The 26,942-nt window shown below is 42.3% G+C and overlaps 1 protein-coding gene across 1 annotated transcript in view; it reads right to left on the bottom strand.

The window, feature by feature from the left end:
- Nucleotides 1-1,075: 1,075 nt before the first annotated feature.
- FAF2 (Fas associated factor family member 2) overlaps nt 1,076-26,942 on the bottom strand; it is a gene marked incomplete at both ends in the record, with an annotated part of 63,355 nt that continues 37,488 nt past the window's right edge. Inside the window, 9 exons of the mRNA XM_080693869.1 lie at nt 1,076-1,258; nt 6,802-6,945; nt 8,773-8,944; nt 11,283-11,460; nt 14,736-14,827; nt 14,918-15,003; nt 16,592-16,730; nt 19,995-20,071; nt 24,485-24,619. Coding sequence (XP_080549995.1) covers nt 1,076-1,258; nt 6,802-6,945; nt 8,773-8,944; nt 11,283-11,460; nt 14,736-14,827; nt 14,918-15,003; nt 16,592-16,730; nt 19,995-20,071; nt 24,485-24,619 — 1,206 coding nt within the window. The remainder of the gene's footprint in view (nt 1,259-6,801; nt 6,946-8,772; nt 8,945-11,282; nt 11,461-14,735; nt 14,828-14,917; nt 15,004-16,591; nt 16,731-19,994; nt 20,072-24,484; nt 24,620-26,942) is intronic.

The following is a 26,942-nucleotide window of genomic DNA, read 5'->3' as shown; positions in this document are numbered from 1 at the left end:
TATTTATCCTTAAAAAAACAAACAAACAAAAAACAAAACAAAAAACACAACACTGAGACAGGCAGGCAGGACACTCTCATGGGTTCTGCGGGCTCCACAGGCTCTGCTAGTCCTTTAGAAAGGCACCAAGCTTGGCAATTAGGGAAAACTAGAAGGAGCAGCATGCACATGTCGGGAGAGGAATGCAGAGCTGCTATCCTTTGGTTCAGACCCCTTCACCACCACCTGGCGCAGATTCCAAGGGAAAGCTGCAGCACATCCCACACAGGGTATAATCTGAACATACAAAACTTCTGTGGGGGTTACAAAGATTTCCTCCCATTGCTTCAAGTGGGGTACACAGGTGGCAAGAAAGGATAGCAAGAGTTGGACCAAATTCAATGACCTCTCTGGGAACATGAGAGGGGCAATGGCAGAAATAAACACAAACCAGCCCGGGGCACTTTTATTACACTACTGCGGGCTAAGGAGCCCAGGGCATGAACTCATGGGTTTAAGAATTGGCTCTTTATCAAATAAAGTTAAGGAAAAGAAATACATCTGTCAGCCTCATTCCTTTGGTCATTATAAAGCAACAGAAACAATTAAAGTTATTTATAAACTATGGGCAGTTCAAGGAACATCTCAGTTCTGTGCTTTCTCTTCCCCCTCTACTCCAGAGGCGGGAGAAGCAAGTCCTCAGGAGATGCTGATGTAGCTGGTTGATGGAGGTTTTCACTTTTATTTTCCATAAAAGCAATACCGAACGGGAACTAGTAGGAATGTCCCCTTCCCCAGCTGGAACAATGGACGGGTTGGAGGTGAAGAGTCTCCATTCGCTGGAAGGTGCGTGGTACAGAAGCCATAGGGAAGGGTGAGCTTGCTGAGCGGGTACATTAGCTGCTAACCTCACGCACGTACACAGGTTGTGACTCTTGCAGGCAGCATGGTTTCTGATCCTTCCTTAAGGATGCAGCAGTCTTTTAAAAAAAATATTGTATTATAATAATATGAATTTCTCTCTTTTTTTGTTTTCTGTTTTTGTTTTTTCCATTTCTTTTAGGGATTGGGGTGAGAGAGGAGAGGGAAACAAGTGTCATTCATCTGTTAGGTCCTGAACAAAGAGAACTTCTGTGTGGCTGAGTCCCGCCTCCTGCAGTGTAGGGGGATTGGGCCATTCCTCTGAGGGGACACAGGGCAGTACCCGCCTGGGGAAATTGGCTTCAATCTGGAACTTCTCAGGGCTTTCCTTCAGGGAGAATAAGAAGTCGTGGATTACCTGCAGAAGTCATGTGGAAAAGAATGGCAGTGAGAAAAAGACACACACCACTATAAAGCCAATGCCCCTCGCTCTCCCTAAGATGACTCTGGGATATGAAGACGATACATTACACCGGGATTCTTTCTACTGCAGGTATTTCCATGTCCCAGGGGAAATATATAGGATAAACTGGGCATGGTGGCACACAACTGTAATCCCAGTACCTAGGAGGACTAATCACTTTGGAATACTTGAGTTCCAAGGAGACTGCAGGTTTGAGGACTTTTTTTTTTCCCCCTCCCTCCCTCCCTTTCTTTCTTTTTGCAGTACTGGGGATGGAAAGGAGGGGCATTCTATCCCAGAGCTACAACACTCCAAGCCCTTTTTGTTTAATTCTTTATTTTGAAACAGGGTCTCACTAAGTTGCAAAAGGCCTCACTAAGTAGCTGAGGCTGTCTGCGAACTGTGATCCTTCTGTCTCAGCCTCCCAAATGTTGGGATTACAAGCATGCCACCACGCCTGGCATTTGAGGCCTTTCAATTTACTTCATTACTTATAAAGTTCAACTTTGGTAACTTGATTCAGATGGTGTCTGCGTGTGTGTGTAGGGCTTTTCTACCTCCGGGCTGTACTCCTAGACCTATTTTATATTTTATTTGAAAACCGGGTCTCACTAAGTTGCTGAGAGCCTAAGTAGCTGAGGCTGGCTTTGAACCTGTGCGATCCTCCTGTCTCAGCCTCCTAAGCGCTGGGATTACAAGCGTGCGCCACTACACCTGGCCTGCCAGGTCTTTTGACTGTAGATTAATTTTTTTCCCTTTTGAACATAGGGCCTCATACAAGCTAGGCAAGTGTTCTACCACTGAGCTACTTCCCAGCACTGTTTCTTTATTTTTTGTGTGTGGTACTGAGATAGAACCTAGAGACAATCTACCTTTAAGTGAAACTCTCAGCCCTTTTATTATTTAATTTTGAACAGGGTCTTGCTAAATTGAGGCTTGCCTTGAACCTATAATCCTTGTGTCTCAGCCTCCCAGTCTAGTATTATGGGAATGTGCCACCACGCTCAGCTGTGTGTGTGGGGGTACTGGGGCCCTATTCTTATTTTAAAACAGGGTCTTCTAGCCGGGCGTGGTGGCGCACGCTTGTAATCCCCACGCTTGGGAGGCAGAGACAGGAGGATCACGCAGGTTCGAAGCCAGCTGCGCGCACTGGCTTAAGAGACCCTGTTTCCAAATAAAAATGTAAAAATAGGTCTGGGAGTGTAGCCCAGAGGTAGCAGGGCTTCCAGGAACCCCAGTACCACCAAAAAAATAAAAATAAAAAAATAAAAAAATAAAACAGGGTCTTCGAGGTTGCTGAGAATCTCACTACTTGCTGAGACTATCCTTGAATCTGTGATCCTCCTGTCTCTACCTCCCAAGTATTGGGATTATAGGTGTGTGCCACTGCACTCCACCTAGTTCTTCTTAAGAGACAATGAACCCCACTGGGCATGGTGGTGCACATTTGTAATCCCAGCATTCAGGAGGCGGAGACAGGATGATCACGGTTTGTGGACAGCCTCAGCGACTTAGTCTCTCCGCAACTTATTGAGACCCTGTTTCAGAATAAAAAAAACAGGGCAGGGGGCATAGCTTGGAGGTCGAATGCCCCTGGGTTCCATCCCCAGAACCCCCCCCCCACCAAAAAAAGAGGCAATCATATTCAAAAGCCAAGATCCAAGATCTAGGTGCCAAGTATACCTATTTCGACTGGGAGTTGCTGATCCTAGGTATTCTCTGTGGAGAATGTGTGTATGTATATGTACAAACTCACTCCAATGTCTCCTATTTGTGTATGCAAAAACAAACAAACAAAAAAAAAAAACAAACATGATTACACTTGCCCCTCCTTGCCTTTCTATGTATACGCTCCTTACTGTATTCTCTCTTAGAAATCCTGGGGATCTGGACTCAGATATCTCTGCACTGAGTTGCCCCAATATATAGACACATTCTTTAACCCAGACAAGAATTCATACTAGAATTATACGTGTGGCCCACATCTATAATTCTAGTACTTGGGAGTCTGAGACAGGAGGACTCTAGGTATGAGGATAGCCTCAGCAAGTTAGTGAGACCCTGTTTGAAGATTAAAAAGTAGAGTGGGTGTGGTGGTGCACGCTTGTAATGCCGGTATTTGGAAGGCACAGGCTCATAGCCAGCCTCAGCTACTTAGTGAGGCCCTCTGCAACTTAGGGAAACCCTGTTTCACAATAAACAGTAAAAAAGAGGGCTTGAGGGTATATCTTGGAGAAGAATGCCCTGGGGTTCAATCCTCAGTTTCTCATACAGACAGAAAGAATCGACATCCCTCAGGAAGCTGAGGTAGGAAAACTGCAACTAGTGGTTCATGACTTAATTCTAGTACTTGGGAAGCTGAGGCAGGAGGAATGCAGTTCGTTGAAGGATAGCCTCAGTAACTTAGTGAGACTCTGCTTCAAAGAAAGGAGAAAGGGGGTGTGAGGGATGGGGTGGGGATGCAGCTCAGGGGTAGAGTGTGGGCCTACCATGTGGGTATTTTAATAAAATGGTTGCCCTTATGTGGACCATCCCTCTGTGGAAAAGCACTCTTTACCTTGTTGTGGATCTGAAAAGGTACAAGTAAATTCTTAGTAAAAAATAAGGTAGAAGTGAGGTAACATCAAGAAAACCAAGCTGGAAGCTGGGTGTAGTGGTGCACGCTTATAATCCCAGCATTCAGGAGGCTGAGACCGGAGGATCGCAGTTCGCGGACAGCCTCAGCTACTTAGTGAGGTCCTCAGCAACTTAGTGAGACCCTGTTTCAAAATAAATAATAAAAAGATTGGGCAGGGGATGTAGCTCGGAGGTCAAATGCCTCTGGGTTCCATCCCCAGACCTGGAAAAAAAAAGAGAGAAAAAAAAAAAAAAAAACAACCAAGCCGGGCGTGGTGGCGCATGCTTGTAATCCCCGCGCTTGGGAGGCGAAGACAGGAGGATTGCGCAGGTTTGAAGCCAGCCACACTGGCTTAAGAGACCCTGTTTCCAAATAAAAAGTATAAAATAGGTTTAGGAGTGTACTCTGGAGGTAGAAGGGCTTCCAGGAACCCCAGTACCACAGATAAACAACAACCAGTTGTTGAGGCTGGTCTTGAACCTTGACCCTCCTGTCTCAGCCTCCCAACTACTAGTACTGGGATTATAGGTGTATACCACAATGCCTTGCTTATATACATATATTTAATTATTTACTATGATCCACAATGGTGAGCACTTTACAAGAACTTAGTCTTTGTATGTATATATGTGTACCTAGTACCAGGGATAGAACCCAGGCGCGTTCAACCTCCAAGCTATATGCCCAGCCCTTTCTATTTCTCATTTTGAAACAGGGTCTTGCTTAAATTGCTGAGGCTAAGCCAGGCATGGTGACGCACACTTGTAATTCCAATACTTGAGAGGCCGAAGCAGGAGGATGGTAGGTTCGTGGCTAGCCTCAGCTTCTTAAGCCCTCTGCAACTTAGTGAGACCCTGTTTTTAAAAATAAAGAATAAAAATTAGGACTGGGGGTGTAGCTTGGAGGTAAGAGTACCCATGGGTTCAATCTCTCGTATCGGAAAAAAATAACTGCTGAAGTTAGCCTCATACCTGGGATCCTCCTGTCTTAGCCTCCCAAGTACTGGGGCTAGGCACATGCCACAGTACACAGTTTATAGATATTTAATGTTAACAACAATCTTATTATAGAGTGCCTATTATTAGACCAACTGTATAGATGAAGAAATTGGGGCTAGATGTGTTTCTCTGGTCAGCAATCCTGAGAGAATGAAACTGTTCCTCATTCTGAGAGACTCTTAAGAGTCTCTGCTTTTAACTACTTCCCTATGAAAAAGATAAACATTGTTACATGGACTCCAAATATCAAGGTATCAACAAGTGAGGCTTCTTATGTGCTAAATGGGCAGAAAGGGAAATAACAGTGTCTAAACTGCATGTGGACTTACTGTGGATGTATACTTCAGTGCTTCTAGATTACTGGAGGCAGAGCGTTCTGTTTAGAGCAAGAGTTTCTGGTAGGGTTCTAAAGCCAATGCTAGAAGAGACTCCCAACATCCAACACACAGAGCTTTTGTAGGGCTTTTTTTGGTGTGGTACTAATGATTGAACCCAGAGCATTCTATTTCTGAGCTGTACCCCAAGCCCTTTTTATTTTTTGCTTTGAAATAGGGTCTTGCTGAAGCCGGGCGTGGTGGCGCACGCTTGTAATCCCCGCGCTTGGGAGGCTGAGACAGGAGGATCGCACAGGTTCGAAGCCAGCCTCAGCTACTGAGTGAGGCTCTCAGCAACTTGGTGAGACCCTGTTTCCAAATAAAATATAAAATAGGTCTGGGAGTATAGCTCGAAGGTAGACAGCCTCTGGGTTCCACCCCAAGTACCACCAAAAAAAAAAAAAAAAAAGAAAGAAAGAAAGAAATACAGTCTCGCTGGATTGCTGAGAGTCTCGCTAAGATACTAGGAGCTTTCTCAAACCTGGGATTCTCCTGTCTCAGCCTCCCAAATACTTGAATTATAGGCATGGACTACTACACCTGGCTTTGAGGGACTCTTCCCCACCCCCCCCCCCCGGTCCTGGGGATGGAACCCAGGGGCATTATACTCCCATCCCTATTTTTTATTCTTTATTTTCAAACAGGGCCTCACTAAGTAGCTGAGGCTGGCTGTGAACCAGCGATCTTCCTGTCTCAGCCTCCCAAGTACTGGAATTACAAGCATGCACCACCATGCCTGCTTTGTGGGACTCTTTATAAGGTTTTTGTTTTGTTTAAACACTATAATGAAGAAAACCTTCAGAAGTAATGTAAAACTAGGCATGGTGGGGCATGCCTAGAATCAGAGTACTTGGTTGAGACAGAAAGATCAAAAGTTCAAAGATAACCTCCAGCCTTGGCAACTTAGCAAGATCCCATTTTGTTTTATTAGTGGTATCTGGGGATTGAACTATCTGGGGATAGGGACATACTATCTTGAAGATAGACCCCTGGGCCATCTGATGTTTTGTTTTTAACCAGGATCTCTCTAGGCTGGTTACATTTCTGAGGTGGGCCTAGAACTTAAAACCCTCTTATCTCAGCCTCTCTGCCTCCTAAGTACTGGGATTACAGGCATGTGCCACGCCTAGGCATAACATCTTGTTTCAAAATAAAAAGGCTGAGGTATAGATCAGTGTTTGAATACCCCTAGGTTCAATCCATACCACTCTCTCCTCTACGAGTGCGCGCATGCATGCGCGCGCGCACGCGCTCGCGCGCACACACACACACACACACACACACACACACACACTGAGCAGACTGACAGGACTGAAGGAATCTTGAGTTGTTCATTTCATTTTCCCTGGTGTCTTCTGACATCACACTTCCTTCCCTTGGTTCCTTTCTTACTCGTCAGAGCATCAGATCTACCAGTAACACCTGATAGTCTAAAGAGTCTGTAAAAGTTTCTAGACCTGTAACAGACTTGATGCTACAAAGATTTCATCTAATTTAGGTGATGCTTACTGTCAGAGACTGTGAAAAGTGGAATCGTCTCTCTACTCGAGAATCATTGGGTAATTTGAAGATAATCTTGACACTTTCAGGGTCATCCGGGGAAGGTTCAGGAGGCAGGCACTCCAACTTCCTTTCCTTTTCCTCCTTTAAGTTCTGCAGAGACACAAAGCAAAGGGGAGGCTATGGTTCATAAGAGGGGAACAGGATCATATAGGTTTACTACACACTCAGAAGAAAATTAATGACTCATTTTTATATGAAAAAAACCTCTTGGCAAGGGACAAGAAACAACTCTGCTGCATCATGTGCATTGTTTACTGACTGTGTTCAGGTACTTAAGTATTTAAGAAAAAAGGCAATGGCTAAAAGCATAATGAAAGAAGATCATAAATGAAATGTACCTGCAACTCACACTGGTACTAAGAATAAATGGACTGCCGGGCATGGTGGCGCATGCTTGTAATCCCAGCATTCGGGAGGCTGAGACCTGGAGGATCAACCGCGGACAGCCTCAGCTACTTAGTGAGGCCCTCTGCAACTCAGTGAGACTCGGTTTCAAAATAAAGAATAAAAAAAAGGGTAGAGGTTTTAGCTTGGAGGTTGAATACCCCTGGGTTTCATCCCTAGACCTAAAAAAAAAAAAAAAAAAAAAAAAAAAAAGAATAAATGGAGCAAAAATAATTTAAACCACCCAAAATTTCAAGAACTTTCTTTCAGAATTTTTGGGTTTTGTTTGTTTATTTAGTGGTCTGGGGGTTGAACCCAGGAGCATTCTACCTCCCAGCTACACCCCAAACCCTATTTTATTTTGAAGCTGGATCTTGCTAAGTTGCTAAGAACCTTGCTAAGTTGCGAGGCTGGCCTCTGGCCTGTTACCTTCCTGTCTCAGCCTTCCAAGTACTGGGATTACAGGCATATGCTACCATGCCTGCTTCATTTTGTCTCTATCAGACCCCGCAATTGAACCCTGGGGCATTCTACCTCTGAACTACACCCAGGATGTTTCAAGTTGGTTTTTTTTTTTTTGGGGGGGGGGTGGTACTGGGGTTCCTGGAAACCCTTCTGCCTCCGCGTTATACTCCCAGACACCTATTTTTTATATTTTTATTTGGAAACAGGGTCTTTTAAGCTAGCAAGGCTGGCTTCGAACCTGCGTGATCCTCCTGTCTCCACCTCCCAAGCAAGGGAATTACAAGCGTGCACCACCACGCCTGGGTGTTTTTAGTTTTTGATACAGGGTCTCACTAGGTTGCTGAGAGTCAAGATATGTTACTGATGCTGTTCTTGAATCTGTGATCTTCCTGTCTCAGTCTCCCAAGTATTAGAATTATAGGCGTGCACCACCAAACCTGGCTTATTTATTTATTTATTTACTTATTTATTTATTTGTGGTACTGGGGATGGAACCCAGGGGCTTTCTACCTCCGGGCTATACTCCCAGACCTATTTTATATTTTATTCGGAAACAGGGTCTCACTAAGTTGCTGAGAGCCTCACTAAGTAGCTGAGGCTGGCTTCGAACCTGTGCAATCCTCCTGTCTCAGCCTCCCAAGCGCGGGGATTACAGGCATGCGCCACCACACCTGGCTTATTTATTTACTTATAGTTTTATTTGGTTTTTTTTGGTGGTAGTGGGGATGGAACCCAGAGGCCGTCTACCTCCGGGCTACACTCCCAGACCTATTTTATATTTTATTTGGAAACAGGGTCTCTTAAGCCAGCTGAGGCTGGCTTCAAACCTGCACAGCCTCCCAAGCGTGGAGATTATAAGCGTGCGCCACCACGCCCGGCTATTTTGTTTATTTTTGATTAGAGGGTTTCACAGGCTGTCCTGGAACTTAAGACTTTCCTGTCTTAGCTTTCTGAGTAGCTGGGATTACTGGTGAAAGCCACCATGCAGGTTCCTTTCACACTTAATAAGCAGAATAAGACAATCTCAACAGTTTAGGAACCACAAGTAACAAAGGCATGGCCCATCACCTGCCGCCTTCTCTCCTCTGCCAGCTTCTGCTGTTGCACCTCTTCCTCCTTTCGCCTCTTCCGCTCCCGCTCCTCCCGCTTCTTCCTTTCTTTCTCCTGGTCAGCTCTGAGAGAGGCCAGATAGGCCTCATCCTGCTGTTGTCTCAGCACCTGGGTCTGGTTCCTTTCTTCCCTGTGGACAGATCAAAAGCATTAAAAGGAAAACTGCAATCTCGCAAAGCTGTGGTTTTTTTTTTTTTTTGGTACTGGGATTGATCTCAGAGACTCAGGGATGCCAGGCAAACACGCTCCCATACCCCAGCCCCCGGTGTTTTCTTGTCTTTTTCTTTGGTAGCACTAGGAATCAACTCAGGAGTATTCTACCTCTGAACTACACTGCAGTCCTTTTTTATTTTTGTGGTATTAGGGTTCGAACCCAGGGGCATTCTACCTCTGAGATACACTCCCAGCCCAATTTTATTTCTTATTTGGAAACAGGGTCTCGGTGTGTTGCTGAGAGCCTCACTGAGTTGCCAAGGCTGGCTTTGAACTTATGGTGATGCTCCTGTCTCAGTCTTATAAGTACTGGGATTACAAGCGTGTGCCACCATGCCTGGCTGACTCTATTTTTTGTAGCATCGTCCTTTTTAGTTTTGGTCTTTGAAACAGGGTCTTGGCAAGTTGCTGAGAGTCTAGCTGTGTAGCGGACAGTGTCCTTGAACCTATCATGTGATCCTTCTGTTTCAGCCTCCCACGTACAGGGATTATAGGTGTGCGCGAGGCTCAGCCCCCTGTATTTTCTTATACTAAACATCTGAAAAAATGTTGGTCCCCTGAGGGATTCCAAAAACAGTATGGCAGAAATATGAATGAGTCATCTCTTCCCTCAATTTAATTTGGCAGAAGAACAATCTTTCCTCTTCCTTTTTTTTCTTCTTACTTGTGGTACTAGGGATGGAACCCAGGGGCATTCTACTTCCAAGCTACACCCCCAGCCCTATTTTTATTTTTTATTTTGAAACAAGGTCTCATTGAGTTGCAAAGGACCCCACTAAGTAGCTGAGGCTGGCCATGAACTGCAATCTTCCTTTCTCAGCCTCCCAAATGCTGGGATTACAAGTGTGCATCGCCATGCCCGGCTTATCATGTTCTCTTTAAACTTTATATTTTTTCACTACAGGTGTATGCCACTGCACCTGGCCCCTCTGAGGCTTTAAACTGGCATGTATACTGAGTAGGCAGCACTCTTGGCAACTGAGCTCTGATTGCCTGCTTTTTGTATGGGGAGAAAACCCCACGTATCCAGTGTCAGAAATAACGTGCTGGGACCATACAATAGGAGAAACTGGGCTTGAGTTGTTTTTTTTTTCCTTAAGATCGTCAGGGTATATACAATAGGAGCTGGTTGTGGTGGCACACGCCTGTAATCCCATTAGTAAGGAGGCTAAAACTGAAGGATTGCAGGTTCAAGGCCAGCCTCAGCAACCTAGCTAGACTCTTGGCAACCTATCAAGACCCTGGTTTTTGTGTGTGTGTGTGTGTGTGTGTGTGTGTGTGTGTGTGTGTGTGTTACTGGGGATGGAACCCAGGGGCTTTTCTACCTCCGGCCTATACTCCCAGACCTATTTTATATTTTATTTGGAAACAGGGTCTTATTAAGTTGCTGAGAGCTTCAGTAGCTGAGGCTGGCTTTGAACCTGTGCCATCCTCCTGTCTCAGCTTCCCAAGCGCAGGGATTACAAACATGCACCACCATGCCCGGCTTTGTGATTTTTAATTTCTGCTTTTCTGTGTTTTTCAAACTTTTTACAATTAATGTACATAGCTGGGTGTGGTGGTAGGGACACTACCATTGAACTACATCCTCAGTCCTTTTTATTTTTTATTATTAATTTATTGGTGCTGGGGAATGAACCCAGAGGCATTCTACCTCTGAGCTATACCCTCCACCCCTGTTTTATTTTCTACTTGGAAACAAGGTCTCTGTAAATTGCTGAAGCTGGCTTCAAATCCTCCTGTCTCAGCCTCCCAAGTACCAGGATTATAGGTGTGCGACAACTCGCCTGGCATTTTTATTTTTATTTTATTTTAGGGTCCTCGCTAAGTTACCCAGGCTGGCCTTAAACTTATAATCCTTCTACTTCAGCCTCCCAAGTAGCTGAGATTATAGGTGCCACCATCCTGGTTTATAATACTTATTCCTGAGGACAGAGCTAGGTCTGCCTTCCAAATATACAACTGGTCTCTTCCTTTCAGAAAATAACTTGCAAACTGGGTATGATGGCACAGGCCTGTAATCCTAGTACTTGGGAGGCTGAGACAGGTGGACCGCAAGTTTGAGGATAGCCTCAGCCAAGTAGTGAGACTCTCATCAACCTAGTGAGACCCTGTTTCAAAATAAAAATAAAACAGGGCTGGGGATGTAGCTTAAGAGGTAGAATGCCCCTGGGTTCAATCTGTAGTACCACCAAAAAAAAAAAAATAAATAAATAAATAAAAAGGGCATAAAAAAGAAAAGAACCTACTCATACCTTTCGAGGCGCTCTGAAACCAGGTATGTCTGGTTTGCATCCATAATAAAAGTAAGCTGGTTGATGAGGTCATCAGGTTGGATGAGCCCTTCTAGGCGCCCCACCACAGTCATCCTCCGATCCTTCAGCATAATCATGGCCAGGAATGGATAGGTGTTCTCTCGTAAAGCCTGTGAGACTGACAGAACACCCAAGAGATCAAGGGCAGGACTTGCAGATGAAACAGATCAACTCTTAGATTTTCCATAATGGGAGAGAGAAGTGTTTTAATCCCAGTTGGTAAAGAAAGGAGAGATGTCATTTATTCTTACCTATCCCCCCCACCCCACGTCCTAATTTTTTCTCTTTTTTATGTTTGTGTGCCTACAGCTAGGTGCTTAATTAGAAAAGAGGCTTTTCTAGTGGGAAGTGGCTGTTGTAATGCTGGAAAAGGTTGTAGAATTCAAAGACAATGTCTACCTAATGGTAGGAAAAGAATCTGGCTACTGCTTAAGCATAGTTCTCCCTGGGTAAAGGGTCAAGGCGACAAGGTTGCAAAGATACAAGACTGCAAGAATCAGCCTGATGCTACTGGTGATGAACTCTCTCTTCTTCCTTTCTCCTAATCCCTTCATTATCTCTTTTTCCTATTTTCTACTCCTAAAAGGCTGGTTTTTATGTTCCAAAGGAGCTAAACTATTCTTCAAATAAACAAAATTTACCATACTGAAGTTTTACCTATACTTTCCTTATGATATTAAAGAAGAGATTGTAGAAATTTACATAAAAAGTATCCTTGGGCCAGGCATGATGGCATGGGCCTATAATCCCAGTACTTGGAAGGCTGGGACAAGATTTTGCAGTTTGAGGTTAGCTTCAGCAATGTAGCAAGGATCAGAAACTTTGTTTCAGAACAAAAATTAGAAAGGGATTCAGGTAAAGCCTGGCAATAGAGTGTCCCTGGGTTCAATCCCCAGTACCACAGCAAACAAAACCAACAAAAGTATTCTTGGTCTCTTCTATCCAACACTGCAAAGCCATATTTGCATTACTGGGGCTGGAACCCAGGCGCATTCTACCTCTGAGCTACACCCCTGGCCCCTATTTTTTTTTTTTTTTTTTTTTTAGTCTTAAAAAGTTTTTTTTTTTTTTGAAACAGGGTCTTACTGAGTTGCAAAGGGCCTCACTAAGTAGCTGAGTCTGTCCACAGACTGTGATCCTCTGGTCTTCGCCTCCCAAATGCTGGGATTACAAGCATGTGCTATCATGCCTGGCTGCAAAGCCATATTTGAATGGCAAAATGTATGCAGGAAGCTGGGTGTGGTGGTGCATGCCTGCACCCAGTAATTGGAAGGCTGAGACAGAAGGATTACAGGTTCATAGGGAGCCTCAGCAACTTAGTGAAACTCTGTTTCAAGCAAAAACATAAATAAATAAATAAATAAATAAATAAATAAGAAACATGGCTAGGGGTGTGGCTTAGAGTAGAGATAGAATGCCTCTGGGTTTAATCCCTCGTGCAAGCACTTGTGTACGTACACACACACACACACACACACACCAGCAAAATAAAAGAAGAAAACACAATTAGGGGTAAAGATTCCAGTGTACAAAGAAAACACCTGCTGCATCTTTGGTTCTCAAGACCTAGCATAATGCCTGGCATGCTAGCATATACTCAGCTGGCTGGATAGAAGAGCTGCAAAAGGACTTTCTTTATTGGATGTCTTCAAATTTAACTTTTTGTGTATGTGTGGTGCTGGGGATTTAACACAGGGGCCATTGTATCTGTATTCTTTTTTTTTGAGGGGGTGTACTGAGTATTGATTGAATTCAGGGGTAATTTACCTCTGAGCTACATTCCCAGCCCTATTTTATTTTCATTTTTAAACATGGTCTCACTAGGCTGATGAGTGTCTATTTGCTGAGGCTGTCCTACAACCTTCAATCTTCCTGTTTCAGCCTCCCAAATACTAGAATTACAAGCATGTACCACCATGCCCTGCTCCCAGGTTTATATTATTTTTAATTTGGTAACAGAGTATCACTAAGTTTCTGAGGCTGGCATTAAACCTTCCATCCTCCTGTCTCAGCCTCCCAGAGATTATTGGTGTGCACTTACTATACTTGGCTTATCTACTAGTAACTTCTTTTTTTACAGTACTGGGGATGGAACCCAGGGCCATTCTACCTCCGAGCTACACACCCCCAGCCCTATTTTTTAGTCTTTTTATTTTTATTTTATTTATTTACTTTTTTGTGGTACTGGGGATGGAACCCGGGGATATTTTACCTCCAAGTGATACCCCAGCCCTATTTTTTATTTTGAAACAGGGTCTCACTTGAGTTGCAAAGGGCCTCATTAAGTGCTGAGGCTGTCCATGAACCAAAATCCTCCTGTCTCAGTCTCCCAAATGCTGGGATTACAAGCATGCGCCACCACACCCGGCCTCCTAGTAACTTCTAAAAATACTTATCTCCAGCCAGGTGTGGTGGCACACGCTTGTAATCCCCATGCTTGGGAGGCTGAGACAAGAGATCACACAGGTTCGAAGCCAGCCTCAGCTGCTTAGTGAGGCTCTCAGCAACTTAGTGAGACCCTGTTTCCAAATAAAATATAAAAAAGGTCTGGGAATATAGCCCAGAGGTAGAAAGCCTTTGGGGTTCCACTCCGAGTACCACAAAAACAAAACAAAAACAAAACAAAACAAAACAAAAAAAACTTATCTCCAAATAAGAGTTACTACCAGCAAAGAACTGAATTTTTTGAACCCATATCAGTACTCAGGGCACTTAACTAGCTAAATCACTGTGCAAGAAGCTCTGTTAAAATTGCTGATGATGAAAATAAATTCTTCCATTAAAAAAAAAAAACACCCTAAAGATATGCTACTATTTCACTTTAATTTCTTTATTATTATCATTATTATTGTTGTTGTTGTTGTTGTTATTATTATTATTATAATTTGGTGGTACTGGGGTTCCTGGAAGCCCTTCTAACTCTGGGCTACACTCCCAGACCTATTTTTACATTTTTTTTTGGAAACAGGGTCTCGTAAGCCAGCGCGTGTGGCTGGCTTCGAACCTGTGTGATCCTCCTGTCTCTGCCTCCCAAACGCGGGGATTACAAGAGTGCGCCACTACGCCTGGCTCACTTTAATTTCCTTAAAGTGAAAGGTCTGGCAATGGTCAACTGTAAATAATGGGAATTTATCAGAGCTAATCTTGCTTCAAACCCTGCTAACTGTATGATCTTAAATTCTTTGAGTCTGTTTCCTAAGCCCAGAGTAGAGGTAATATAATTCAGTACTGCTCAAAACTGCTGAGAAGATTAAATGATATAAAAAGTGCACTTATCACTGTAAAAGAATGTAGTTACACAATATCCCATGTAAGAAACAGTGCAGAGTGTCTATCCAGACCTTTCAAAAGACACTCCAAAGTTCTCAAGGAGGTAAAAGAAACATAACTTACCCCTGTAGCCTTCAGGCTTGTTTGTAGAGCATGCCCAGAAGAGCATCCTAGTGTTTATTAGTGAAATAACTTCAGGTGCACAGAGTGTATTGCTACAGAAAGGGATGAAAAGGACATAAGAACAACTGACACAGTCAGAAGAAAGGGTCAGAAAATAAAAAGAAAATTATTGATCCACTTACCGACAAAACTCATCAGAGTCCTGGTGGTCATCTCCATGGAGATAAACCAAAAGGAAGCGAAGCTCCCGCTTGGCATCATTAAGTGCCTGTGAGAAATAGACCACTAATTATTATATAGACAGTTCTCTAAGCTGTTATTTAGGCTAAGGGACCTAAATATGTGTATTTAGGGGGAATAAAAGAGAAATTAAAAAAAAAAAATGGTGAGCAAGAAACCAGAAAATTCCTGGGCTCCTACCTTCATACCCCTAGCATTTTCTCCCTATAAAGAGTCTATGCTAACAAGTTTTAATGCAAAGGTTTTAGTGTTGTTAGGACTTAAACTTTATCAAGCATATGAGAATAGACAGGCTGACACATATAGGCCTCCTATAAATCACAGAAAAGTCAGATGTTCCCAGTCTAAACAAAGATAAAAACAGGACACTGACCATCTGAAAAAAGAAGCAAAATTTTTGCTACTTTATAGACATAATATTCTTGTAAATAAAAAATATCTACAACGATGAGCCTGATCCCAGTCCACGTAACAAGCAGAATAAAGAACCACAGGACTCACAGGCTTTCTAAGGAGCACAGGGCTTAAGAGCTCTTCAAAGATAAGGCTACTAGCCAAAACTCTTGCATATACTTTGGTATACTCCTGAGTACATTGTACCTGAACATTTCCTGAATGGCCAACGGTGGTCTCACCCTCAGGATCAGAGCAAAGAGTGTAAATGAAAGGTGTTCACCTTATTCATTCCCGTGTCTCCACATTCAGCACAAGGCCTTAATGCCATGTACTAGGTGCTTTTTGTTTGGTGAGTGGGTGGAAGCAGCCAGAAAGGAGAATGACTGTGAGAAAAAGCAGATGTGGGAAATCAAAGCAGAAGCATTTTTCTCCTCTCTCCAGATAGTCAGGAATCCTGGAGGCTGCAGAGCAGTACCACCCTTTTGGCAATGCTCAGTTATAATTCTCTTTTTCTCTGGAAAACTAGAAACATGTCTAATGCTCAGAGAACTCAAGTTTTCCTCCCCTGGGGTGACAGTCAGAGATCTGTGTGGCTACGGTTGAATGAGATGAGCCACCTTGAGTCTATGATCTGTACACCTTTATTCAATTCTGTAAGAAATCAAAAAAGATTTAGGCTCTGCCTTCAAGGAACATACAGTCTGGTAAAGGAGGCAAGACACGAACACAAATAATTATAAGGAGGAATGTGAAACTGCTATAAATTAAAAAACAGCTATAGAAGAAAAAAGGATTAATATTTTGGACTACAAGATAGGGCAGGATATGACACAACAATCAGAATGGATAGAAAAGGGGAGTGACATGAGCTGGTGCAGGATGGACAAGATTCCAATGAACTAAATGTGAGGAAGGCATTCCAGGTGGAGGGAACAGCAAAAGCAAAGGCACAGAGGTAGGAAGGAAAGTAGAGAGAGTGTTCGGGGAAAGGTTTGGCTGGAACCTAGGAAAACGAGTTATGTGAAAGATCTCAAAAGAAGGTTGAGATTAGATCAAGGAGGGCCCAGCTAAAGGTTTTGTCCCCCCCCCCTTTCTTCTGTAAGCAGTGAGGAGCTATTTAAAGTTTCTGAGTAAAAGAATGGCATGATCAGTGCGGGAATATGCTTTCCTTGGAGGAGAGAATCATGTAAGTTGGCATCTATATGGTTTGTGGCACTGACCTGGCTGTACGTTCCCTGGTAGAAGACAGGGTGTGCCCTCCCATATTTCTCTTCAAAAGAGTGCATAAATGAAACAATGTCCCCAACGGGGTCAGTGACCCGGCTGCGAGGGTCAGGCCGTATAAAACGAAGAGCAAACCTGGGGAGGAAGGAATAAATATCACATGAATCTAGGTTACTGTAGTGTACAAGGAGTGGGCCAGTTTGTACAGATTCCTACAGCAGGGCCAGAGGCATGGCAGCAAAGGGAGGTTTGTGTGGAACATCAAACCTGGGAGTAATGTCTAGCTCAAAAGCCAGAAGCTGCAAGTATTGTCCCACTGCCTATTCAAGAAGAATGAATACTACTAGGATTATAAATTTTAACACCAGCCTAAACAAATCCTGTGCGCTTTTTGCAGAAAAATCAAGGGCTACAAGGGGTTAGGAAAGGAAGACACAGTATTAAAAAAGATCAGGGACCAGACCATGCTTTCAGACACTGTCTCATAGAGTAGCCACTGGCCACTTGTGGATATTCCATATTTAAATGCAGTAAATAAAACACAATGAAAAAACCAGTGCCTCAGTCACACCTGCTACATTTCAAGTACTCAAGAGCCACATGTGGTCAGTAGCTTCTATACCCAACAGTGCAGAGATCGAAAATTTCCATCACCACACAAAGTTCTACGGAATAGTGCCAATTCTGAACACAAATCTTTCTGGTTGTCCTAACTGCCGCTCTCCTTTTTAAACAGAGTTTTCAAACCTGAACTATAGTATAGTCAAAATTTACTTGCTCTTCAAAGGGGCAAGTAAATTTTGCTTGATGATTTATGGTCAATGGCATCCATGAAGGAAGTTATAAAATGGATCCAAAACTTAACTTGCATATTTGGAATATGGGTAAAACTGTAAAGTTAAAGACCCATTACCTGATAGTACGACACATCTATGCCTAAAGAGCTCATCCTGTCTTTTTGTACAGCACCATTTCTTTTTGCTCTGGGTTTCCATAGAAGGCAGTGAGGCAGAGGCCAATGTGCTACAAGACATTGAACAAGTTGCCTGGGTGGTATAGGTGCATCAAAGTTAGTAACACATGCCATGCACATCTTTCCAAGGAAAGCAAATGATAGTAGTCACTTACTTGAAAAACTTTCAGCACAGAAAAGGTGACTAAACTATAATATTTTCCTTACCAAATCTTGAACCAATTTCTGACCCTTCAACAAATTCCCCATGTGTATAGAATTACACTTGGAATTTCTTCTGAGCAATTAAACCAAATTCATTGATATAATCATCCCAGAGCAAATTAAGAACACAAAGTGTAAGAAGTTGTGTATGTAGAAGAATGATTAAGAAATCCTTCAGAATATTAATATTTTGACTACTCTCTCTAAAATTAATTTAGTAGTGTGTGTGTGTGTGTGTGTGTGTGTGTGAATGTGCATGTGTGTGCAGGTGTGTTCATGTGTGTTTTTTGTTCAGGATTGAATCCAGAGGCATTCTGCCTCCGAGTTACACCCCTAGCCGTGTGTGTGTGTGTTTATTTTTTTGTGTGTGTGTGGTACTGGAGGTAGAACCCAGAGGCTTTCTACCTCTGGGCTATACTCCCAGACCATATATATGTATGTATGTATGTATGTATGTATGTATGTATGTATGTATGTATATATATTTGGAAACAGGGTCTCACTAAGTTGCTGAGAGCCTCTAAGTAGCTGAGGCTAGCTTTGAACCTGCGCGATCCTCCTGTCTCAGCCTCCCAAGCGCGGGGATTACAAGCGTGTGCCACCACGCCCAGCTTTGTATTTTATTCAGAAGCAGGATCTAATTGCTGAGGCTGGCTTCAAACCTGTAATCCTCTTGTCTCAGCATCCCAAGTACTAGAATTACAGGCGCATGATACTACAACCAGCCTACGATTTTTCTTTTTTTGTTTTACTGGGAATGGAACCCAGGGGCATTGTAACTCCAAGCTACACCCCCAGCCCTATGTTTTAATCCTATTTTATTTCTTTTGTGGTACCGGGGATGGAACCCAGGGGCATTTTACCTCTAAGCGACAGCCCCAGCCCCAGCCCTATTATATATTCTTTATTTTGAAACAGGGTCTCACTGAGTTGCAAAGGGCCTCACTAAGTAGCTGAAGCTGGCTTTGAACCTGTGCAATCCTCCTGTCTCAGCCTCCCAAATGCTGGGATTACAAGTGTGCGCCACCATGCCCGGCTTCCTATTTTATTTTTGAAACAGGGTCTCACTGAGTTGCAAAGGGCATCACTTTTAAGTGTTCAAATTTTTAGAAATAAATAAAGGTTTGAACTTTTTGTTTCTTGTTATCCCCTACAGTTGACACAATTTAGGACAGATATGTTAATTTAGTCTTCATTACGATTGTAAATGTTTTTATGCTTCTATTCCTATAGAAATAGAGAAAATACTAAGCAATAGTTGGTGGCCATTAAGAACTCTGCTAAAGCAAGGAAGCCATTAATTAAGAAGGTAATCTCAAAAAAAAAAAAAAAAAAAAAAAACAAAAAACTAAGAGGCCAAGATAAAAGGTATTATCCCTGAACTTCTGCAACTACTACATGCTAACTTCCAGCCTCCTTAGAGTAGAACAAAGCCTGCCCTGTATTTGGAAGGAGGCAAAGGTTGTGATGTATGCAAAGCACAGATCACATTTCTAGCTCCATCTGCTGGTTTGAATGGCCATAAACATTTTAGTTCCCCATAAAGCCTAGGTGTGGCTCTAGACAAATACCTGCTCCATTCAACATTTGCTATGTTTTGACCCTCTACAGCATCCAATGACGAGCTTTTTGATGGTTATATGAAGGAAGCTAGAAGGTGAAAGTATGAAGCAAATGGATGTATACACAAAAGGGACCCAGTGTCAGCAACGGCTGTCTGTGAAGAGAGAAATGTACAGAACATAGTGTCTAGAGAGATGCCACTACTGTGAAAGGAATCTAGGGCAAAGTGGGTAATCTCAGAGCAAGAAAATCTGCTGGGATTTTAAGTAGTCAAGATAGAGAAGTGTTTTAGGGTAAAAGTTCCAAGGAATGTGAAGTTAGGAGATAATGGTGGTTAGAAAGAAAGGGTGTGGAGATTAACTAGGGAATGTAGAGGTGACAAACATGGTGGGGGAGAAGAGGGAGGAGACCAATTAATGTAGGCAGATTGATTCTTGCAAATAGATATTATTGAACTAATTGCAAATAGATATTATTGAACTAATTAAAAACAACTTCATTTACACTGCCCCCCATGCTTGAACAATTTAAAATATTTTTGTGCACTATAGTAAAAGATGGCTCATAATCAACATCCATAAGAGCATAAAATGTATTCTTATCCAAGTTTCAGCTCCAAAGTCTACTCTGTTGCTGTTAATAAACACAGAGGTACATACCTAAATATATCAAGTATCGTGTAATAGGTAAACCGGAATGGAAGCATTATCAAGTAATAACCCCATCCAAGCAGCCCCTGAAAGTCCAAAAGACAAAGTTAGATACCATTCTTCCAATCTCATATACTTTACAAAATAGCTAGTTCAGATTTTCACACTTTCTGTTCTTTCATGTGATTTCTTCCTCTATAATACACTTTGCTCTTCCTGGTTGTGTGTGTGTGTGTGTGTGTGTGTGTGTGTGTGTGTGTGTGTGTGTGTTATTGTGGAGTGTGTGTGTGTGTGTGTGTTATTGTGGATTAAACCCGGGCCTTGTGCATGACAGGCAAGTGATCCACTACTGAGCTATAATCACCCCCTCCATCATCGTCATTATTATTGTTTGGTGCCAGGTTGAACTCGGGCATTCGACCTCTGAGCTAGACCCTCATATGCCACCAGCCAGTTTCATTTTTTACTTTGAAACAGTGTAATCCTCCTGTTTCAGCCTCCCAAGTACTGGGATTACATATGTGTACCCCCATACCTGTGCCAAACCCTATATAAATTTTATTTTGAGATGGGATCTGCTAGGTTGCCCAGAACTGCCCCAAACTTGTGATTCTCCTGCCTTAGCCTCCCAAGTAGTTGGGTTTACAGGGGTGTGCCAATCACCTGGTTACCTCAATCTTTTAAATGCTAATTTAAGCCAGGTATGGTGGTACATGGCTATAATCCCAGCACTGGAGAGGCCAAGAGAGGAGGATTGGGAGCTAGAAGCCAGTCTCAGCAACTTGGTGAGGCTGTCAGCAATTTAGTGAGACCCTGATTAAAAAAAAAAAAAAAAAGCCGTGGTAATGCACGCTTGTAATCTCAGCATTTGGGAGGCTGAGACAGGAGGATAGCAGTTCATGGACAGCCTCAGCTACTTGGTGAGGCCCTTTGCAACTCAGACCCTGTTTAAAAAATAAAGACTAAACAATAGGGCTGGGGTGTAGCTCAGAGGTAGAGTGCCCCTGGGTACCATCCATAGTACAAGGAAAAAAAAAGTGATTAAAATACAGAACAAACAGCTGGGCATGGTGGCACATACATGTAATCCCAGCATTCAGGAGGCTGAGACAGGAGGATCATGGTTCGCAGCCAGCCTCAGCTACTTAGTGAGGCCCTTTGCAACTCAGTGAGACCCTGTTTCAAATAAAGAATAAAAAATAGGGCTGGGGGTGTAGATCAGAAGTAGAATGCCCCTGGGTTCCGTCCCCGGCATCACAAAACAAACAAACAAACAAACAGCACATATTTCTGGGCATGGTGGTACATTCCTGCAATCCTAGTACTTGGGAGGCTGAGAAAGGAGGATTGGAGGTTTGAGGCCAGTCTCAACAATTTAGCAAGACTCTCAACAACATATCAAGACTTTTTTTCAAAATTAAAAAAAAAAAAGCTGGGCATGGTGGCACACACTTGTAATTTCAGTACTTGGGAGGCAGAGACAGGATGATTGCAAGTTCATAGCCAGCCTCAGTTATTTAGTGAGGCCCTCTGAAACTTACCCTGTTTCAAAATAAAGAATAGGGCTACGGGTATAACTTGGAGGTAGAATTTCCCTAGGTTCAATCCTCAGTACTGCAAAAAACAAAGGGAGGGTGTGCTGGGAATATAGCTCAGAGGTAGAATGTGCCTGGTTCAATCCCCAATATCACCCACTCATAACTAAAACATACCCACACACACCACAGAAACAGCAGAAAAGATAACCTTTTTTTTTTTTTTGGTGGTACTGGGGGTGGAACCCAGAGGCTTTCTACCTCCGGGCTATACTCCCAGACTTTTTTTTTTTTTTTTTTTTTTTTTTTGCGGGCTTGGGGATGGAACCAGAGGCATTTGACCTCTGAGCTACTCCCACTGCCCCAATTTTTTTTTTTATTCTTTATTTTGAAACAGGGTCTCACTGAGTTGCAGAGGGCCTCACTAAGTAGCTGAGGCTGTCTGCGAACCGCGATCCTCCAGTCTCAGCCTCCTGAATGCTGGGATTACAAGCGTGCGCCACCACGCCCGGCTTAAAAGATAACCATTATTACTACCTTGGACATTTGTATATAAAGAAGGATATTACCATAACAAAAAATCCTTATATAGCTGCTTATTCTAGTAATAATACTAATTAATAATATTATTGCTATTATTATTAACTACCAAACATACAAGGCTCTATAGTTTACAGAGCACTGCTCAGATGTCACATTTTGTTAGTCTGAGATACTTTCTGGTCCATAACCAGGGAGGATCTAGAGCCCCATGGCTGACTTGAAGGCCCCAAAGGAGTTAAACCTAAAGCAATATAAGAAACAAGGGATATATACAGAACTACTCCCTGAGTAGTAATTCTCTAGGAATCTGTACCCTCTTAAAACAGAATGGCCTAAACTGATAGCAGCCCCTATCCCCCCTTTATCTGGAGTCTCATTTTCTGCTGTTTTAGTTACCCAGTCAACTGAGGTCTGAAAATGTTAAATTGAAAATTCCAAAAATAAGCAATTTTTAAGTTTTAAACTATGCATTGTCCTGATGAATCTCACACAGTCCTGCTCCACTCCACGATCCGGTCTTACAAAGGATATGTGCCCTGTAGTCACTCAGCAGCTGTCTCAGTCATCAGATTAACTGTCAAGGTACTGTAGTGCTTGTGTTCAAGTAGTCCTTACTTTACTGAACAATGGCCCCCAAAATAAGAGTAGTGATGCTGGCAATTTAGATACCAAAGAAAAATCATAAAGTGCTTCTTTTAAGTGAAAAAGTAAGTTTGCATATTAAAACATTATAGGCTGAGGTTGCTAAGATCTTTTACTCAAGAAATCGTAAGGAAGAAAAAAATTGTGCTAGCTTTGCTGTTTCAACTGTAACTGCAAATTACAGCCACGGTACGTGATAAATACTTTAATTAAGATGAAAAAAGCATTAAAGGATTGGTATTATTGGCAATTTCAGGCATCTACAAGAGGTCCTGAAATGTATCCCTACCCCAAGGATAAGGTTGGACTATTGTACTTAAACTGTGTATGTATGTATATATTTATTGTCTGTCTGTCTGCCTGTCTATCAATCAATCAATGGGGTCTGCCCATGCTGCCCAGACTGGTCTCGAACTCATAATCTGCCACCTCTCAGCTATCTATCTATCTATCTATCTATCTATCTATCTATCTATCTATCTATCTATCTATCGTTTATTTGTGGTACTTGGGATTGAGCCCAGGGACATTCTGCTTCTAAGCTATACTACCAGTTCTCTTTATTTTGAAACAGGGCCTAAGTTACTAAGCACTGGCTATCTACCTATCTACCTACCTACCTACCTACCTATTTATTTATTGTTTGTTGTGGTAGCAGGGATTGAGTCCAGGGGTTCTCTGCTTCTAAGCCACACCCCCAGCTCTCTTTATTTAGAAACAAGGTCTCACTAAGTTACTGAACACTGGTCTTGAATCTTGTGATCCTCCTCCTATCTCAGCCTACCAAATACTGAGATTACAGGCATGCACTATGCTCTGCTAAATTCCATTTTAAAAATATTAAGTACTCAAAAAAAAAAAATGATGTTAGAATAAATTCTAGCTGCTCCAAAGCTATAGGAAGTGCTGCTTTCTTAGGATTCTAAATACAAGAATAAAAGGTAAATATAACCTCAAGGAGAAGAACAAAACATTCCTAAGTTCTTTAGAGTTAAGTATTAATATATACATCTGAGTTCTCTAACTAAACTGAGAAATTAAATTTGAAATGAGAAAACTAGCTCTTTGGTCATCTCTGGGTCTCTAATGCCAAAATACCAGATTTTGGAGCATTCTGAAATGAACGTCCAATTTAATGCCTATCCTCTTTGCTATTGGTCCTTCAAGACTAATTTCTAGAGGATCTCAAGAGTCTAAGTACTTCCACAAAAGTAGCTAAAATTAAGTAAACTCAAGCAACAAAGAACTCAGTGAAGAGATTCTAATTTAAAAGATGGTGAGCCAAGCGTGGTAGCACACTGTTATAATCCCAGTACTTGGGAGGCTCAGAAAGGAGGAACACAGGTTTGCAGCCAGTCTCAGCAACTTAGTGAGACCTTGCTTCAAAATAAAAAATTAAAATAGGGTTGGTGGTATAGCTCCATATAGCTCCAAAATGGTTCAATCCCTAGTGAACACACACGTTAAATAAATAAATAAATAAATAAATGTGATCTAGTAAACCTAAAACATTTTTAGCCAATATAGAACCTATCTAGGTATTCAAAACAAGGTGCAGAAAAATAATCTAAGTAATTGGCAAAGAACAAAATAAAAAAATAAATAAGAAATCAAGAGTAAAATAAGATATAGATACTAAATCTACCAAGGGCCTAGGTCTGGCTAGCAGATTAACATTCTGAATTTCTTCTGCTCTTATCATACAGAGATCAATATATAATCAAATGAATAAATATACAGAATAAAAAGGAAAGAAAATCCAGCTGCAAAATAACTTGCCCTTGGCTGTGGTCTTGAGACAACATAGCTATAGATCCGGTGGTCAGCTGTGTTAACTTGTAGGGGTCGGGATGGAGGTGGGTTGAAAACACTGGGTACACCCTCTTGTTCATTTAGTCTGTCCTGTACAGCAGCCTGAAAAAGAAACAGAACAGCAAGAGTTTTAGTACTGTTCAAATCAACCCAGAATAGAGGAGGCAACTCCTACGTGGTGATCATTACACAAAATGACCAGAGGATAAAGTTTATCTTCAAGAATCTTTTAACCGGAACTGAGAGACGATGAGAATTCATTCACACACAGTAGAAGAGACCAGAGATTTGTCTGAAAGCCACATTTATACAGCACTCATCCCACTCTTATTCAGACGGCATCTATACTCAGGGTGGCTGAGATACAAGGTGCTTCAATGTACAATCCCTAGAAAAGTCATCCACAGAGAACACAGTGTGGAGAGTGACTCTGGAGCTGTAGAATGGGGCAGCCCTGATGGGTAGCACTTATCAGAGGACTTTGGCAGAGAGAAACTCAAGTCTGCATCCTAGTTCTATCACTCAGAGAAGCTACTTTACACGCCTCTGGTTCCTCCTATGCAACATGAACAATAATGTTCAGAGTTAATCTGAAAATTTATTTATTTATTTAATAATGTCTTTTTTATTTTTTTAATTTTTTTTGGTGATACTGGCTTCATTCTACACTGCCGAAGGGGGAAAAAAAAAGAAGTAATGAAGTACCGATATATGCTACAGCATGACAATCCTTGAAAACATTAAACTAAAGTGAAAGATATCAGTCGTAAATCCTATATGCTCTACGATTCTATTCATAGAAATGTCTAGAAAAGAAATCTACAACACAAAAAGACTGGTGGTTGGTTAGGGATAGAGGAATAAGGAAGTAGAAGGGTAATAGCTAAAGGGTATGAGGTTTCTTTTGGGGGTAATGTTCTAAACAAACATTCTGGATAAGCCGGGCGTGGTGGCGCACGCGTGTAATCCCAGCATTTGGAAGGCTGAGACCTGGAGGATCGCAGTTTGCAGACAGCCTCAGGTACTTAAGTGAGGCCCTCTGCAACTCAGTGAGACCCGGTTTCGAAATGAATAAAAAATAGGGCAGGGGGTGTAGCTCAGAGGTCGAATGCCCCTGGGTTCCACCCCCAGATCCGCAAATAAATAAATAAATAAATAAATAAATAAATACTGGGTAAATGTTTTAAAATTGATTGTGGGAATGACTGCGTAAGTCTGTGAATATATTGGCAACCACTAAATTTCATATTTAAAATAATGTGTAATTTGGCATGTGAATTATTTATCAATGAAGTTATTATTATTTTTTGCAGTACTGGGGATTGAACTCAGGGGGGCATTCTTCCTCCAAGCTACATCCCCAGCACAATTTTTTTTTCTCCTTTTGGTGGTACTGGGGTTCATGGAAGCCCTTAAACCTCCAGGCTACACTCCCAGAACTATTTTTTTATATTTTTATTTGGAAACAGGGTCTCTTAAGCCAGAGAGGCTGGCTTCAAACCTGCACGGTCCTCCTGTCTCTGCCTCCCAAGCACAGGGATTATAAGCTTGCGCCACCATTCCTGGCTACAATTTTTTATTCTTTAGTTTGAAACAGAGTCTCAGTAAGTTGTGGAGGGCCTTACAAAGTTGCTGAGGCTGGCCACAAACCTGGGATCCTGTCACAGCCTCCCAAGTACTGGGATTACAAGTATTTACTGCCAACAATGGCATAAACTTATTGTATGTATGTATGTATGTACATACGTACGTACATACGTACGTACTTATTTACTTATACAGTACTGAGGATTGAACCCAGGGGCATTCTATCTCTGAGCTATACCCCCAAGCCCTATTTTTTTTCTTTAGTTTGAAACAGGGTCTAAGTAGCAGAGGGCCTCACTCAGTAGCTGAGGCTGGTGTGAGGCTGATCTTCCTGTCTCTGCCTCCTAACTACTGGGATTACAACTGTACACCACCACACCCTGCATATAAAGTTATTTAAAAAGCCACATGTGAAAGTATTTGCTGTCAATTATAAAATCAGAGCTTCAAACAAAAATCAGAATTTTGGAAAACTTGTATTTGACACAGTACACTCAAGAGTTCCTAATAGTTAAAGGCTTTCCTGATGAGTTTGGTGGCGTGCCATCATGCCTCACTCAAATTAGTAAGACTATATTGGGAAAACAGTGGTAAGGAAGTGACATGAGTGGGATATTTTTCAAATTTTATCTTGGGCTGTGTTTGAACTTTATAAAAAACTAAAATTATTTTTAAGTATTATTTTTTTTTTTTTTGCGGGTCTGGGGATGGAACCCAGGGGCATTCGACCTCCGAGCTACACCCCCTGCCCTATTTTTTATTCTTTATTTTGAAACTGGTCTCACTGAGTTGCAGAGGGCCTCACTAAGTGGCTGTCCGTGAATCGCGATCTTCTGGT

Source organism: Muscardinus avellanarius, assembly GCF_963383645.1.
Source record: "Muscardinus avellanarius genome assembly, chromosome: 1".
Lineage (NCBI taxonomy): Eukaryota > Metazoa > Chordata > Mammalia > Rodentia > Gliridae > Muscardinus > Muscardinus avellanarius.
This window is presented reverse-complemented; position numbering and strand designations above follow the sequence as displayed.